This window comes from Blennius ocellaris (assembly GCF_963422515.1).
Source record: "Blennius ocellaris genome assembly, chromosome: 1".
NCBI lineage: Eukaryota > Metazoa > Chordata > Actinopteri > Blenniiformes > Blenniidae > Blennius > Blennius ocellaris.
In genome coordinates this window covers 29,265,430-29,279,956 of record NC_137650.1, presented here as the reverse complement: position 1 = coordinate 29,279,956, position 14,527 = coordinate 29,265,430, and the positions used below count along the sequence as shown (strand labels likewise).

Genomic DNA, 14,527 nt, shown 5'->3' with positions numbered 1-14,527 from the left:
GCTGTAGTGATGACACACCATTCAAACTAGTGTAAAGCACAACTCAAAGCACATTTAGTGTAATTACTGTGTTAAAAGTACATCTTTATGAACACATTTCATGTAACTATGGTTCTACTCTGATGACTGACATTTTCTTGCTTGTGGGCTTACTGAAGCGCTATCTTGATTTATAATGAAGGCGAAATCTCGCGGTATTTCCCAACGAGAATTAAAGCGGAAGTAAATAGTCGCCATGGCATAGTGGGAAACGAGTCTGGACGAAGTAGCGAGTGAAGCTCAGACCTTACTTGGTTTTTAACGAATTAAAGTCAATTGCATGCTTCTGTGTTTGTGGGTTAAACGCTGAGAGACATTTGGCGCCCTTCCGTTGAATTTTGACGGTAGAAATCAGCGGAGTGTCGACGAGTCGTGCAGCACGTTTGGGGCCTGAGGAGACGGATGCTAACTGAGCTAGCCTTAGCGCGGAGCTTCACTCAGTATCAGCAGCCAAAGACTCCCCACGTTTGACACCGGCTAATGTGAACACGGTCCTTTTTAAACTGATAATTAGGCTCGAGCCCGCCTGCTTCAACTCTCGCCGCGGTGGAGGGAAGGCTCGGCTGGATTTAAGATGATCATTGAAAACCTCGATGCCTTGAAAACATGGCTGTCTGAGACGTTGGAGCCCATGTAAGTACAGTTAGCTGTTAGCCGATCACGCAGCTTCACTCATCACAGCAGCTAATGTTGAATACATCAGAACTCACACTAGCATTTTTTCTCCTAGAACTAGTAAAAACCACTTAATTCACAACTTGTAAGATGACAATGTAATCATTGAGGCTTGTTTTTCCCCTCTTTCAGTTGCGATGCAGACCCCTCTGCCCTGGCCAAGTATGTTGTAGCGTTGGTGAAGAAAGACAAAACTGAGAGGGAACTCAAAGCTCTTTGTATCGACCAGTTGGATGTGTTTCTTCAAAAAGGTAGGTGCTATTTAGTTGTCATTGCATTCATTATGTAACTCGTCAGTTTTTACTCCAGTCCAATATTTCCTTGCAAAACTAACACAGCAATCTCTTTCAGTGTCAATAAGTGGAGTTTCTACACATCTGCAGATTGTTTACTACTGTTCCTAAACTCCAGCAAAAATACGTCTTTGGCTTTTTAAAAATATAAAATTGTAACGAAATAACAGAGTGGTGGTCCTTGAGGACTTGTGTTTGGATTTAAAAAAATTAAGTTTCTAATTTCAATGAAAAACACAATAAGACACTTCCCAGAATCTGGAGAAGACATGCAACTGCATATTGTATACAGATGAGCATCCATGTCTATATTTTCACTGTGATGTTTTGGAAAGCAGGTATTTGAACAGTTTGGGAAGCACCAGCTTTAATGTATCCTTCTGGACGTCGGATGCATGAATGCAGTATAAACATATTTTGTATTTAAGTTAACTATGAAAAAGACAGTGATTGACTGCTCTGTCAATACCTGATTCAATATACAAAACTTTTCATAGGGAATCTTTAGTATAGAGCCCTTTAGTGGCCATAGACAAATACAAATAATGAGTGGGAATGAGATAATAAATTGTTCCCTGAAGTTAACATAGTGGGAACATTATTTAGCCAGTGGCTGCAAGAGGGTAACATGTTCTCTCATGTTATTAACTTGAGGTAATGACTTATCTTGGTCCCACGCATTATATTTTTTTCACCAATGTCACCACCATCCTCGTTTGATTTGCTGTTATGTACACGCTGAGATCAAATGATGAAGACCTCATTATATGTTGGTGTTGTCGAACTAATCCATGTGAATTACAGACATGTCAAACTCGCCTTAGCCCCAAAAGAGAGGCTGTAAGTCTCAGCAGCTTCAAAATCTGCCCTGCTGAATTACACAAGTTAGTTTAGTTTTTTTACTCTGGCCACTCGTGCTCTGTACTTTAGAGCAAAAACTGCCTCCATATTTTTTCAAATGTATGATATGGTGTGTGTTCTCTCATTGGTTAAAAGAAATGTTGAGAAACATTTTTTATTGAGTGTGAAATAGAATTTCAGTCACAAGACTTCTTGCAACCTCTGCTTATGTTGAATAATTTATTTGCTGTTTCTTCCCTATTTTGTCTCAGAGACGCAGCCTTTTGTGGACAAGCTGTTCGAAGCGATTAATAACAAAAGCTTCCTCCCGCAATCGGAGCAACTGCCCTCCCTGGTCAAACTTGAGAAAGACGATCAGAAGAAAGATGAGGTCATCTTAACATAATGTCAAAGATGGAAAATCATCTTAACTTACAAAAGTATACCTCCATGTGAGTTGTCATCTTACTGTAGAACATCTTTTTAAGGGACCTTTTTCTTTTTTCAGCAGCCAAATCGGGAAGAAGAGCGAGATAAAAAGTTTTCTCGGCGAGTGAATCACAGCCCACTGCAATCAAGCTCTCGCTACAGCAGAGACAGCAGGTCTGGGCGTCATTTCACTGTTTTCGTTATATTAAACACTTCGTCTTTCAGATTAGTTCATCAGATCATTCATAGCCATGTTCTTTTTTTTCTTTTCTTCGTCTATTTTCAGGAGAGGAGATGATCGCAAGAGAGATGATCGTTCCAGAAAGAGAGATTACGATCGCAACCCCCTTCGGCGGGATTCGTACCGAGATCGTTACAATCGCAGGAGAGGTCGGAGCCGCAGTTACAGCCGGAGTCGCAGTCGGAGTTGGAGCAAGGACCGGATGCGAGACCGTGACAGAGAGCGGGACAGGGAAAGAGACAGAGATCGGGACAGAGAAAGAGACCGTGACCGGAGTAGGACCCCCTCGCTCAGTCGAACCCGGTCTAGAAGCAGGAGTAGAGGTAAGGACCTAGTTACCCAGCTATTAAACTGACCCCCCCCCCCCCCCATGTTGCACTTCACTTGAAACCTGCTCCTAGTGTGCTCGGAGAGATTGATGCTGTTCCACGAATTTTAAACTCCGGCTCGCAGTTGAATTTATCTGTCTTACTTTAATCATGTTTACCATGCAGCATCTCTGGTGTGTGATCCCCAGAACTAGAACATGTGGTACGGCTCAGTGTTGCATGCTGAGCAGTTAAACTAATTAGCGACATCCAGTTAACACTGCAGGTCCAAGCGTCACAGCTGACTACATTGCTCATGTTGCGCAAAGAATTTTTCCCCTTCTCTTGATATTTTGGCAACACATATTATACACGGTCTTACTTTTGTCATTCCCGTCAGTATGAAGAATCTCCAAATCACCGACATCGTTCGTGTTCTCTTGTACCTGCGGGCGCCGTTACTGACGTGATGTCATGTAGTACTTGTCAACTTGTTTCAGGGATCTTTCAAGAGTAACCGTACACTATATACTGGTATCGGTGCATCTCCAGTTTTTATGGTTGTGTGTTGGTTATCCAGTCAACATGAATTGAACGCCTCTTATTTATGAATTACACAAAGCTTTATCAAATGTTGTGAGTACAATTCTACCGTATGGACAAAAGCTGGATTTTTAGCAGTGCATCATTTGATGTAAAATAAAATGCACAACATGTTTAAGATAAGATGATTTGCAATCATTTGAGGCTTTTGTTTGTCTATATACAGAACGGGACCCTGGGAAGATGAAGTATGACCATGAGAGGCCCGAGGGCAGTGATGGCTACACCCCGGCAGGCCTCGCTTCCACTGCAGCCACTTCACACTTCCCCGTGCCGACGCTGAGCAGCACGATCACAGTCATCGCCCCGACCCATCATCACAGCAACAACACCACTGAGAGCTGGTCAGACTTTCGCCCCGAGCACCCTGTGGACCGAGGCCCCTTCAACAGGGGACCACCCCCTCAACCAAGGAAGCGGTGCCGCGACTACGATGGTAAGAAAAGCTGAGGAAAACGTTTTTCCATGACCGATGCCGAGGCGGGCTGCTTAACTAATCTAACGATCTCCACTGTGGTTTTCAGAAAAGGGATTCTGCATGCGAGGCGACATGTGTCCTTTTGATCACGGGAGTGATCCGGTCGTGGTGGAAGATGTCAATCTGCCCAACATGTTGTCTTTCCAACCTCCACCAATCCCCGGGGTGGACGCGCCACCTCCCCCAGGTCTTCCGCCGCCGCCGCCTTTGATGAGCCCACCACCGGTCAACCTCCGGCCGCCTGTGCCCCCACCTGGCGCCCTCCCACCAAGCCTCCCCCCTGTTGCAGGTAGCAAATCAGACATTGCTCCTTAAATGTATGTTTTGTTTTGTTTTTGACATCAAAGTTCAAAAAACAGGTTGCTAACACTCCACACTAAAGATTGACAACATCGTGAGAGAGCAAACATTAAAATAACTTCATGATAGCATTTATTTGTTTAAAAAGAGTGATCTGATGACATTCTATATGGAAACGTTTCTGAAATTTGAGGCCAAATATGAGAACGATACATTTCTTTATTTCTTGTTTCTGATCGGTCCAGAATTCATTCATATTTTAGTGTGCTTTTCTTTATATTGAGAAACCAATGAATGTAAGGCAGTTTTTGCCATACGGATTTGCTCATTAATACTATATTGTCCCTTGACATGCAGCTGCGAAGATGTTCATCATGCTAATACATTTTCCAGACAGAAAACTTTTTGTCGCTGCTCAAAAAATGTACAAACTGTGTGACAGTGTTCTGCTTGAATGATATAGTTGTGTTTTAAACCTTTTTTTCTGAGGAATTTTTTTTCTGGAAGTATTTGAGTATTTTAGAAGGTAAATGAAAGTTCATTAAGAAACGGAAACAGTTCAGCCAAGGTTCGATTTCCAGAAATGGGTGTTCAAAACGTATCTTATTTTCGTTGAAGTTTAGGTTCTTAGACTTGGTGCTTACTGTTGATCTCTTAATCCCAACGCAGGTCCTCCTCCCCCGCTCCCTCCACTGCAACCAGCAGGGATGGACGCTCCTCCCAATTCCATCACCAGCTCTGTTCCCACCATCGTCACCTCTGGCATGCGCTCGTCACTTCCCCCGCCCTCGGCACCACTCTTCAACTCAGGTGATCACTTTGATTCGCGTTTTGCACTGAAACCGACATATTGACATTTATCAAATTTCATATTGAATCGCAAATTTAAAGAGATGGCGGGGAGTTTGTTTGTTGATGATATCAGCACAGCGGCAAAAAAACAAGATGACCTGAACAAAAGTCAGGAACTCATTTCAGCACTTTTCTGCTGAATTTTCATCAGAATCTACTTCACTTCTCTATCGTGACGGTGTTTCTATGGCCCTGATGTTTTCACAAGGTGGTTGGCCTCGTGGAAACATCAATTTTTACTACATCTATTGTGTACACAGCAACTCGCACATCAGAGTTTGGCCCTGTGCCAACCTCGCGAGTTAGAGTTGTGGTCAGATCCTGCTCCTTGCCCCAATCCAATCACACTGACTCAGTGGGTTGCCAGGTCCTTGTGAACGTGACATGAGTCTTCAAAAGGTTAATTTCATTTGTATAAATCACAGCTTACTGTTTCTAACCTAACCGTTTCTGTGCTTTTCAGACCGCTACGAGACGGACGTGTACAATCCCGAGGCTCCCAGCATCACAAGTACTCCCAGGCCAATCTACCGTCACCGGATCAACGCCCCGAGACCAAACCTGATCGGCTTAACAATGGGAGATGTCGACCAGCCCCAGAGAGGTACTGTTAACAGACACTCAACCATTGGAACTTTTGCTGTCTCTTCACACGTTGTCCTAAATAGGGTTTTTTGAGTTGTCACTTCAGAATTGACCTGTCAGTGTGTCTTCCCTCATCAGAAAAAATTCCTAACAACCATATGAGAATCGTCATGGAGTCTGATTCAAGAAAGAGACCGCCCATCTCCCATGAGGGAATTCTGCCCATTAAAAACCCTTGGTTTGACAAGTAAGACCTCTCATTTTCTGTCTTGAAACACAACATATACATTTGAACATGGGATCTTTTGAAATGTTGCTCTGACTGACGACCATCTCTCCACTCTGCTCAGACCTAACTTCAACAAACCCAACCACCAGGGCTACCACAAAAGAGCTCAGTTCCCCCCCAATGCCAAGCTGCTTGTTCGGCAAATTCCCCCCGACCTCAACAACATCAGCAAACTCAACGAGCATTTCAGCAAGTTTGGCACAATTGTGAACCTGCAGGTCAGTTTTTATATTGTCTGCTTCAGTAGATCAGAAGGTTTATCGCTTTCTTCAAGGGGGATTAGCGAAATGTGTCGTTACTGTAGATCCTGGATCTGGAGAGTGAGGAGGCATTTTTTATTTTATTTTTTTTATCTCTTCACGTTTTCAAATATCCTAGGATTAACCATGGGTCAGTATTTACAGTTCCAGAGACTGAAGGGATGTTTTGCTCATGCAATTAGTCGCGTTCAATTTTGAGTTGAATTGAGTTTCACCTAAATTCTCATCCACTTTTGTGTCGCTTTAGGTGGCCTACCAGAATGACCCCGAGGGGGCACTGATCCAGTTCGCCTCTCCAGATGAGGCCAAGCGAGCTATGCAAAGCACAGAGGCGGTTCTCAACAACCGGTTCATCCGAGTGCACTGGTTTCGTGACGGCGGCGGTGACGGACAGGGACAGTCCCGCTCACAGCAGCAGCAGCAGCAGCAGCTTCAGACACAACCAGTCACGGTAAACGTTTAATAAAAAACATTTTTTATAGAAACTGTCATTCAGGACAAAGTATGCAAAATTAATTGTCTTAAGAAGACAGTGTTTTTACAGGATTTAATTGGATCAGACTTTTTGTACATTGGTGAAAACCTGTGAATATACAGACACATGTGATTCTCTATTTGGTGATTTAATTTGAGATGTTTCATAAAAGCACATATTTTTTAACAAAATCTTTTTGCGTAACCTACTTATGCCAGTAGTCCAGTGGGAAAACACAACGCTCCCAGTTTTGTCACGTTCATATTATGTTTTCAAGGCGAGCTAAAAATACAATAAATATAAATGGCTGAACTATGGAAGTGGAAAAGGTCGAAATAGTTTGTAAGTAGGACTGTGGACTTGCATGTTCAGGATTGTTCTCCGGTGAGGAAGTCCCAGAGATGCCAGCCCGTCTGCCAACATTAGCCTAAACAAAAGCTCATCCAGAGCTCCCACACCTGCTTTGTTTGGTAATCTTTTTTGTAACACCCACTGAGAGGCCCCTCCACTTTTTTATTTTTTTTTAAACATTTGTAAAACTTGGCATTGGGGGCTTTTTTTTTTTTTCTTTCTTGGCTCTCACAGAGAAAGGCTTTTGCTCCCGTGCCAGTACTTCCACCGCAAAAACCTTTGTGTGTGACTTTGACTCATTTAAAAGCACGTAGTCTGTTTGTATATGGAATAGAGAAGCCATTCCCAAACTTGCGAATGCCATGGCCCACTTAAAAACGTTATTAAATTTTGTGTGGCCCACCAAACTCTTAAAATCTCAATCCTCGTTGGAATTTTGTACTGGTATGAATTTCCCTGAAAAACTTATTCCAGAAACTAAGTAATTTCAATGAAACTGCGCTAATGGAGATTAATTCTGTGTTAAATTGGCTTGCATGAATACAATAAGTAAAACTCTGTATAACTATGTTTTCTCATTCATGGTTATGCAGCACCTGCAGGACATTATTTGCAAATAGTTCAGCACTGATAAGTTATCACGGGTTTGCCACTTTAACAGTAAACGCCACAGATATCAAGAAAGAAAAATACAATAACTAGATACAATTAATAAACGTGACTAGAGTCTCACATTTAGCTTTACAACCTGTTCCGTAATATAATATAATGTTAATATCGGTCAAACAAAAGAATTACACTGACTGTAATAACTCTAGTCTGGATTATTATAGAGGACTAAACATTATTTGTCATTAATTATTTAAAATCGGAATTAAATACATAAAGAAAAATTAATTGGTTATTTCAAGTTTAGAGGTTGACAGATGAAACGTATTTATGAAGTAGTGACACACTAGATATAAAATTAATTGGTGTTTTAAAGAATCGATGACACATTTATGCATTTAATTTAACTTTCAATTAATTACATTTAACTAATTATTTAACGGTGTAGTTATTCAATTTTGGCACGTTTAGTCCTCCATATATATATATAGTCAGATTTGATCATTTTTTTCTAGAAATGTGTTTATATTTTTGTAGTAATACATGGCTCAGTTACTAAATGAGACACTGGCAATTTATGTGCTTAATGTGAAATGACCTTGCATGTCCCACTTACAATACCCCGGTTAACCAGCAGGGGGCGACAGCTCACACTTTAGGAATCACCCAACAAGAGAACACATGTGTTCCTAAAATATAAACACAGCTTGGAACTTAATATTAAATCACAGAAATTGTTGGAATGCTTTGAATGAAGCCAATTCAATGTGTTGAACCTCTTCCATGTTCTCCAGCCCTCCGTTACGTCCCTGAAGCAGTCTGTCAAAGACCGCCTCGGGCCGCTGCTCCCTGCAAACTCTGAGCCCTCCCAGGATTCCAGTGTTGCCCCTCAGGTGTGTGTGGACAGTCCTGTCAGGGATGTGCTTTGTTGCATATGAATGTTAAAATCTAGACAAGGTGTGGATAAACATTGGCCTTTTTTCTTTTTTCCCCCCTCCCTCATAGAATTCCTCAAAATTGTCTGTGAAGGACCGGTTAGGTTTCTCTGCCAAACCGGCAGCTCCTGTTGAAAAAGTAAGAGCCAACACTGTCTATAGATGCTTTTCACTTTCATTTGGATTTTGTTTGTTAAAAAAAAAAAAGTGTGTTGATATGATACGCGTTACCATCTTTTCCTATTTTCAGGTCTTTTCAACATCCATTGGCCTCACTAAAACGGTTTATAATCCTGCTGCTCTGAAAGCGAGTCAGAGGGCCTCGGAAGACGCGTCGAAGAAGAAACAGGCAAGAATGGAGTGGGAAGCAGAGGGGATACGAGTTGAAACTAAGGCTAAAGTCTTTCTAATCCTTTTATTGTCAATTCTTTCACAGGAAGCCCTGAAACTTCAGCAAGATGTGGTAATAAAGAAGCGGGAGATATTGGAGAAGCACATCGAGACGCAGAAGGTACCCAATGTTTACATAGATTACACAGAGTCACGCAATGACAAACGTTTTAACTCCCGATTCCGTCTCTTTGTCTGCGGCAGCTCTTGATTTCCAAGCTTGAGAAGAACAAATCGATGAAAGCGGAGGACAAAGCCAAGATCATGGACACGTTGGACACGCTCACCAAGAGCATCAACAAGCTGAAGGAGGAGATAACGGGAATCTCCAGCAGCGGCACTCAACTTCGGACGGCCAAGACCAAAGCTCAGGTAACGGTTGCATTGTAGCGGCTGCTGTTGTGACGAACCGGTCGGATCTTTGCCGGCTTTCGACGGAAAGGGTGGCCGCACCTTGTGTGAACGGTATGGATGGAGAATTCAGCGCTCGGTTTGAAGCCGTTGGCTCGATCACCCTTTCTCTCACAGGCGCAGAAAGAACTGCTGGATGCGGAGCTGGACCTCTACAAGAAGACTCAGGCGGGAGAGGACACTGCACTGTTGAAGATGAAGTACACTCAGCTGCAAATTGAGGTTCGTGTGGAGTAAACACACGCATATTCACATTTTATAGGCAATTTAGAGTCTAAATTGATATAACCCCCAAAATTGTGGACGCTGCGGGGGGGGGGGGGGTGCTCACACACACACTCCACTTGCAAATCAAATGTGGGGAGAGCTTCAAGCAATGACTTAGAGATATTTTATATATATTTATTAATTTACACAGAAATTAGACCTCAATCACATAAAAAAGACCATTTATCTGTATGGCCTCCAGATTGAGTTCATGCTGCTCACACAGCTGCCACTTGGGGGCGCTCCTGTGTTAGTTTTTCTTTTTAGCAAGATGTGTTCTGTTGGTTGTTTCGTCTCCACAGCAGGCGCGCTTCACAAACTCTTGTGTGTCTTCCGCTCTTTCAGGCGGCTAAAAGAGGCCTCCTGTACTCCGGAAGAGGCCGAGGCGTCCACACTCGAGGTCGCGGTGCCAGCAGGGCTCGGGGTCGGGGGTCCAGGGGCCGGGGAAGAGGAGTGCCGCTGCACGCGGTGGTCGACCACCGGCCACGTGCGCTACAAATATCTGGCTTCTGCGAGGCGGACCGCGTGGAGCTGCTGCCACATTTTGCTGTGAGTCAGTTTAAAACCGCCCGTCTGAGAAAAGTGATTTTTTTTTATATCCACGGACAAAAAAGAAGTTGTGTCGGGGACGTCAAGTGAAGAAACTTATATAATGGTTGAATGTCCAGCAGTAAGAACCTGCTGCTGGCCTCAACATCTTACATGAAACACACTTATAGAATGTTGATTTAATTGATGATAAAGTGCCGGACAAGTTCCAATGATGTCCTCTGGTGGTTACAACTGTGTGCTGCAGCTGAACTTCATGCATGCAACACATTTACAGTGAGACGAATCGCCATGAACATACATTGAGTATTTGGCAATTCCTCTAAAAGTAGTTTTCTTGTGCTTCGTCGCTCTTGTGAACCTAGAAAAGAGCTACTAACACGTGAAGATACAGATAGTGGGTTTCCTACAGGAATGAGTTGCTCAGATTAACAGCAGACGAACATGAGTCACTTTTCTTGACGGTCATTTCTACTAATTGTTCCAACATGTCGCCATAAAGAAAGCAGAAAGCGTAAATAGGAAGTTAGTCCTCCTTCAGAATTAATGGCTCTTTGATTTCATGTGTCACGTCTTTAAAGGTTTTGAATTAATTGTACAGAAGTCTGTTTAGTGATCACAATGTTGTTGTTTTTGTTTTGTTTTTATATCTTCAAGCAATTTGGGGAGATTGAAGATTGCCAGATTGATGAAAACAACCTGTCTGCAGTCATCACCTACAAGACGAGAGTGGAGGCAGAGCAGGTGACTGATCGCTTCAATTCTCCTTCTTTCTTTTTTTTAATTTTGGTCCCCCATTATCTTTATTGTCTTTCACTGACATCCGAGAAGTGAAATCTATTTTCCTCGTTCTGCACCATGGATCTGTATTGGATTTTTTTCACAGCCAGAGCACAAAGAAAGAGTTTCCGTGGAGCCTGTTGTTGACAGACATTTTCTTTTCTTTTTCTTCTTCTTCTCCTCCATCTGGTGTTTTTTTTTTTCTTTCTTGTCCACCTGCAGGCGGCTCTTCACGGAGTGAGATTTAACAACCAGACTTTACGCCTGGCCTGGCACAAGCCCGTCACGGCGCTGAGTACCGCAGACGCTGATGAGGCAGAAGCAGAGGAGGATGAGGTTTGTGGACTTTTCTCTCACTGTGCAGGTCGTTGAGTCGGACCGGTGATGAGACATGGAGGTTTGAACTCATTTCTAACGGCGCTGCCACTCATGCTGGCGTCGAAACTCACCTGTAAACATTCACTTCAGTGCGTTGCTCATACAGCACAACAACGGAACGCTTATTAAATACCTATTTCTTGTTGTGTTGCATCGGGAAAACACAAGGGGGAGCCAGTACACATAACAAGCACTGTCTGGTGGCTTTATTTGGCTTTTGTGTGGCCACTAGTACCTTCATTAAGCAGTTGTTGTCTGCCCGATGAGACTCTGGTCGAATATTCAGACCCTCCGGAGACCTTTTAAATACACAGTGCAATAAAAGGCCTTTTCACTTTAAATTGCCTTTTGTTCACTTTTTTAATCACCAATACTAATCTCAGTGTTTTGCTCTCTCACTCTCTCTCTCTGTGTCTCTCTCTCTCTCTCTCTCTCTCTCTCTCTCTCTCTCTCTCTCTCTCTCTCTCTCTCTCTCTCAGTATCCCGAGGAGTCGCTGAGTGACGACGCATTGCTGCAGGACGACGACGAAGAAGAAGACGACAACGAGCCCCGTTCGTGGCGCAGATGAAATCCTGCAAGTTCTTCCAGGTGGCACCGGCGTGGAGGACGAGCAGCTATCCAGACTTCAATGCCCGATATTAAACCAACGAGGCACATTTTACTTTGACTTGACCTTTTTTTTGTTTTGTTCTCTCTCTCTAACACAAACGTAAATGGCTGAAGAATTGTGCGAGTTTGGTTATTTTTAATGTGTATCCCAGATGCAATGATGCAGATTTTTTTAAAAGGCTCTTAATTGTAGAAAGTTAGATTTCGTTGTTGATTCCATTCACAAAATGCGAATTGTTTGAGCTTTCACTTTTCACACACCTTAGTTTCAGTTTAAAAAAAGTTAAGACAACCTGTGTTTTAATTTAAATGACAGACGGTAGCTTTTGCAGACTTAGAATTATGTAGATCGGTTGAAATGCTTGTATGTACATATTTTATGTCTGGATTTAAATGATTTGTATCAAAGCTTGGCTTCTCAATTCTTGGCTTAATTTTGGATTGTACAAAAAATAAAGAATTGAAATGGTCTTGAAAATATCCTGCCACAAACCAAAAAAAAAAAAAAAGGGAAAAAAAATAGAAAAGAGTACAAAAAAACAACAAAAAAGAAAACACTATGGCAGTGAGAAAAAAAGCTTGAAAAAGACCATTTCAAAAAACAAAACTTCATCTTCCCCTAAAGAGCAACTTTCCTGAAAAAAAAACAAAAAAAACCGTCCTATCAACTTTCTTTGTTTGTTTTTGTTTGGATCGGTAAGGTAATTTAAATAACTATTTCATGCCAAGGTAAGATCATGACCTGCTCTGTCTATTTTGTTTTGAGCAAATCCCAGTCTCGTCTTTATTTCGAATGCTGCACTGACGCATACATGAGCTAAATGCTTACGCAGCCGTAACTAATATTTGTGCTGTTGTTCTGTTGCAGGAGCCGTCGGCCGCCTCCAGCGACATCGATTCAACCTCCGAGAGGCTTTGAAGTGCTGCTTTGCCTGCTTGTTTTTACTGAATCACTCTTTATTTGATAACAATCTCAAGTGCTGTTGTAATAAATTCCAAAACCTTTAAAAAAATAAATAAATGTGGATTGTGAATTCTGTGTGCTGCAGGGCGTCTTGTCTGTGCTGGTAAATAAAGTGCAGCAGAAAATTGAAGAGTAGGATTGTTGTTTCTTACATTGATTTAGGTTACATGGGTCACTTTGACATTAAATACAATAAATGGGCAACTTTATTTTTGGTGAAGGCCACTGTAGAATATGATAATAAATTGTCTCCAATGGATTTCAATAGCTAGAACATCTAGGATAAAAAAAAAAAAAGCTCCTGTGCCAGTCTGTCAACATCCTGTGGCTTCTCCCTGAACTTATTCCCCCACCAGGAATAAGTCGGTACTAATTCTGCATTCAGGGGTAACTGGTAATTAGGAAACATGCAGCTTTATCTGAAGAGGGCATTATTGAGAATTTATTTCAAGTTAATATGACACACTGATAAATTGAATAAATCACACAGCAGCACCACAAAAGCACTGTGCAACAACTGTTCTTTAAAGGGCCATATTAATGAAGTTATTATCAACAAGTTGAAGTGAACAGAGTATAACCTGATGTCATTACTCGGTTGAAAGTGTCTTTAACATCTTGGTGCAACAAGAGCTTGGGATTGGTGTGTTTTTTAATGTGAATGTGACAAAAATGGGTTGTTGTGTAAGAATTACTTCTTAGTATTGAGTCAGCTCAGACTCTTTCTTCTCTCAACAAGCCCTATTCAGGAGAGGGAAAATCCCACCTTGTACTTTTCTCGTTCCCGGCTGCACGTCTGCACCATAACTCCACATGTCTTCACTTCCTTGAAACCACAGGTGGCAACCCAGAGAGCGTCACTGTCCTGCATGTTTGTTAATGTCTCCTTGCCCCGGTGCCATCATCAAACTGCACAAAGCCTCATAATGAGCAACTCTCAACGGAGAGACATTTGGAACCTTGGCCTTCCAAAACCGAAATTGGACACATCTGCTCCAAACTTATCAGTGGCCATGACCTTGGGGTGTTTAGCTAAAGGGATTTGGCTTCATGCAAGGGTTTACTTTTGTGCACCTGCAGAGAGGAACTCCACAATCCTTCAGCCTCAAATAAGAGAGGACAAATAACCCAATCAGTGTCCTCCAGTTCATTGTTCCTGGGGCCTCCCTCGGAGCCTGTCAGGCTTGCAGGGATAATTGTGAGAAATCAGATTTGCTCTCGTGGAATATCTGCTGTTTATCATTTAAACCTTTTCCACCACCACCAAAAAGATCCCCCCCCCCCCCCCCCCCCCCCCCGTCCCTCCGTCTCTCAGTGTGGGCGAGTTAAATGCCCCCTCCTGCCATTCTCATTTACCCACTGCAGTGCCACTGAACTCACACCAGCATCATTTTCCATCCAACAGGCGAGCCGGGATCTCACCTGCAACGGGCGCCTGCTTTAATTTGCCGTGTTGATTGACACAGATGCCCACATGCCCTGACAATTATTTAGTGGCGTTTTGTCGAAAATCCTCAGGAATAGGTAAAATATCTGGACTGTGTCCTTTGTTGTGTGCAGCCGTTGCAGTGGTAGGAGCAGCATGCAGGGACGCCAGAGCTCTGCCTCCCTTTGTG

The 14,527-nt window shown here is 42.7% G+C and overlaps 1 protein-coding gene across 2 annotated transcripts; it reads left to right on the top strand.

The window, feature by feature from the left end:
- Window positions 1–235: 235 nt before the first annotated feature.
- rbm26 (RNA binding motif protein 26) lies at window positions 236–12,982 on the top strand. Of its 2 annotated transcripts, none has more exons than XM_080495354.1 (21): window positions 236–672; window positions 847–965; window positions 2,120–2,238; window positions 2,359–2,450; window positions 2,563–2,840; window positions 3,595–3,864; window positions 3,953–4,195; window positions 4,876–5,016; window positions 5,522–5,662; window positions 5,782–5,890; window positions 5,994–6,150; window positions 6,440–6,643; window positions 8,422–8,520; window positions 8,633–8,701; window positions 8,813–9,073; window positions 9,157–9,324; window positions 9,481–9,585; window positions 9,976–10,179; window positions 10,837–10,923; window positions 11,182–11,295; window positions 11,817–12,982. In XM_080495354.1, exons 1-21 carry the CDS (start codon window positions 614–616, stop codon window positions 11,904–11,906), a joined length of 3,129 nt encoding a protein of 1,042 aa, XP_080351480.1. In that variant the 5' UTR covers window positions 236–613; the 3' UTR covers window positions 11,907–12,982. The 2 variants fall into 2 exon arrangements, with proteins under 2 accessions (XP_080351480.1, XP_080351479.1); XM_080495353.1 differs by having other exon boundaries at window positions 2,356–2,450.
- Window positions 12,983–14,527: the final 1,545 nt, after the last annotated feature.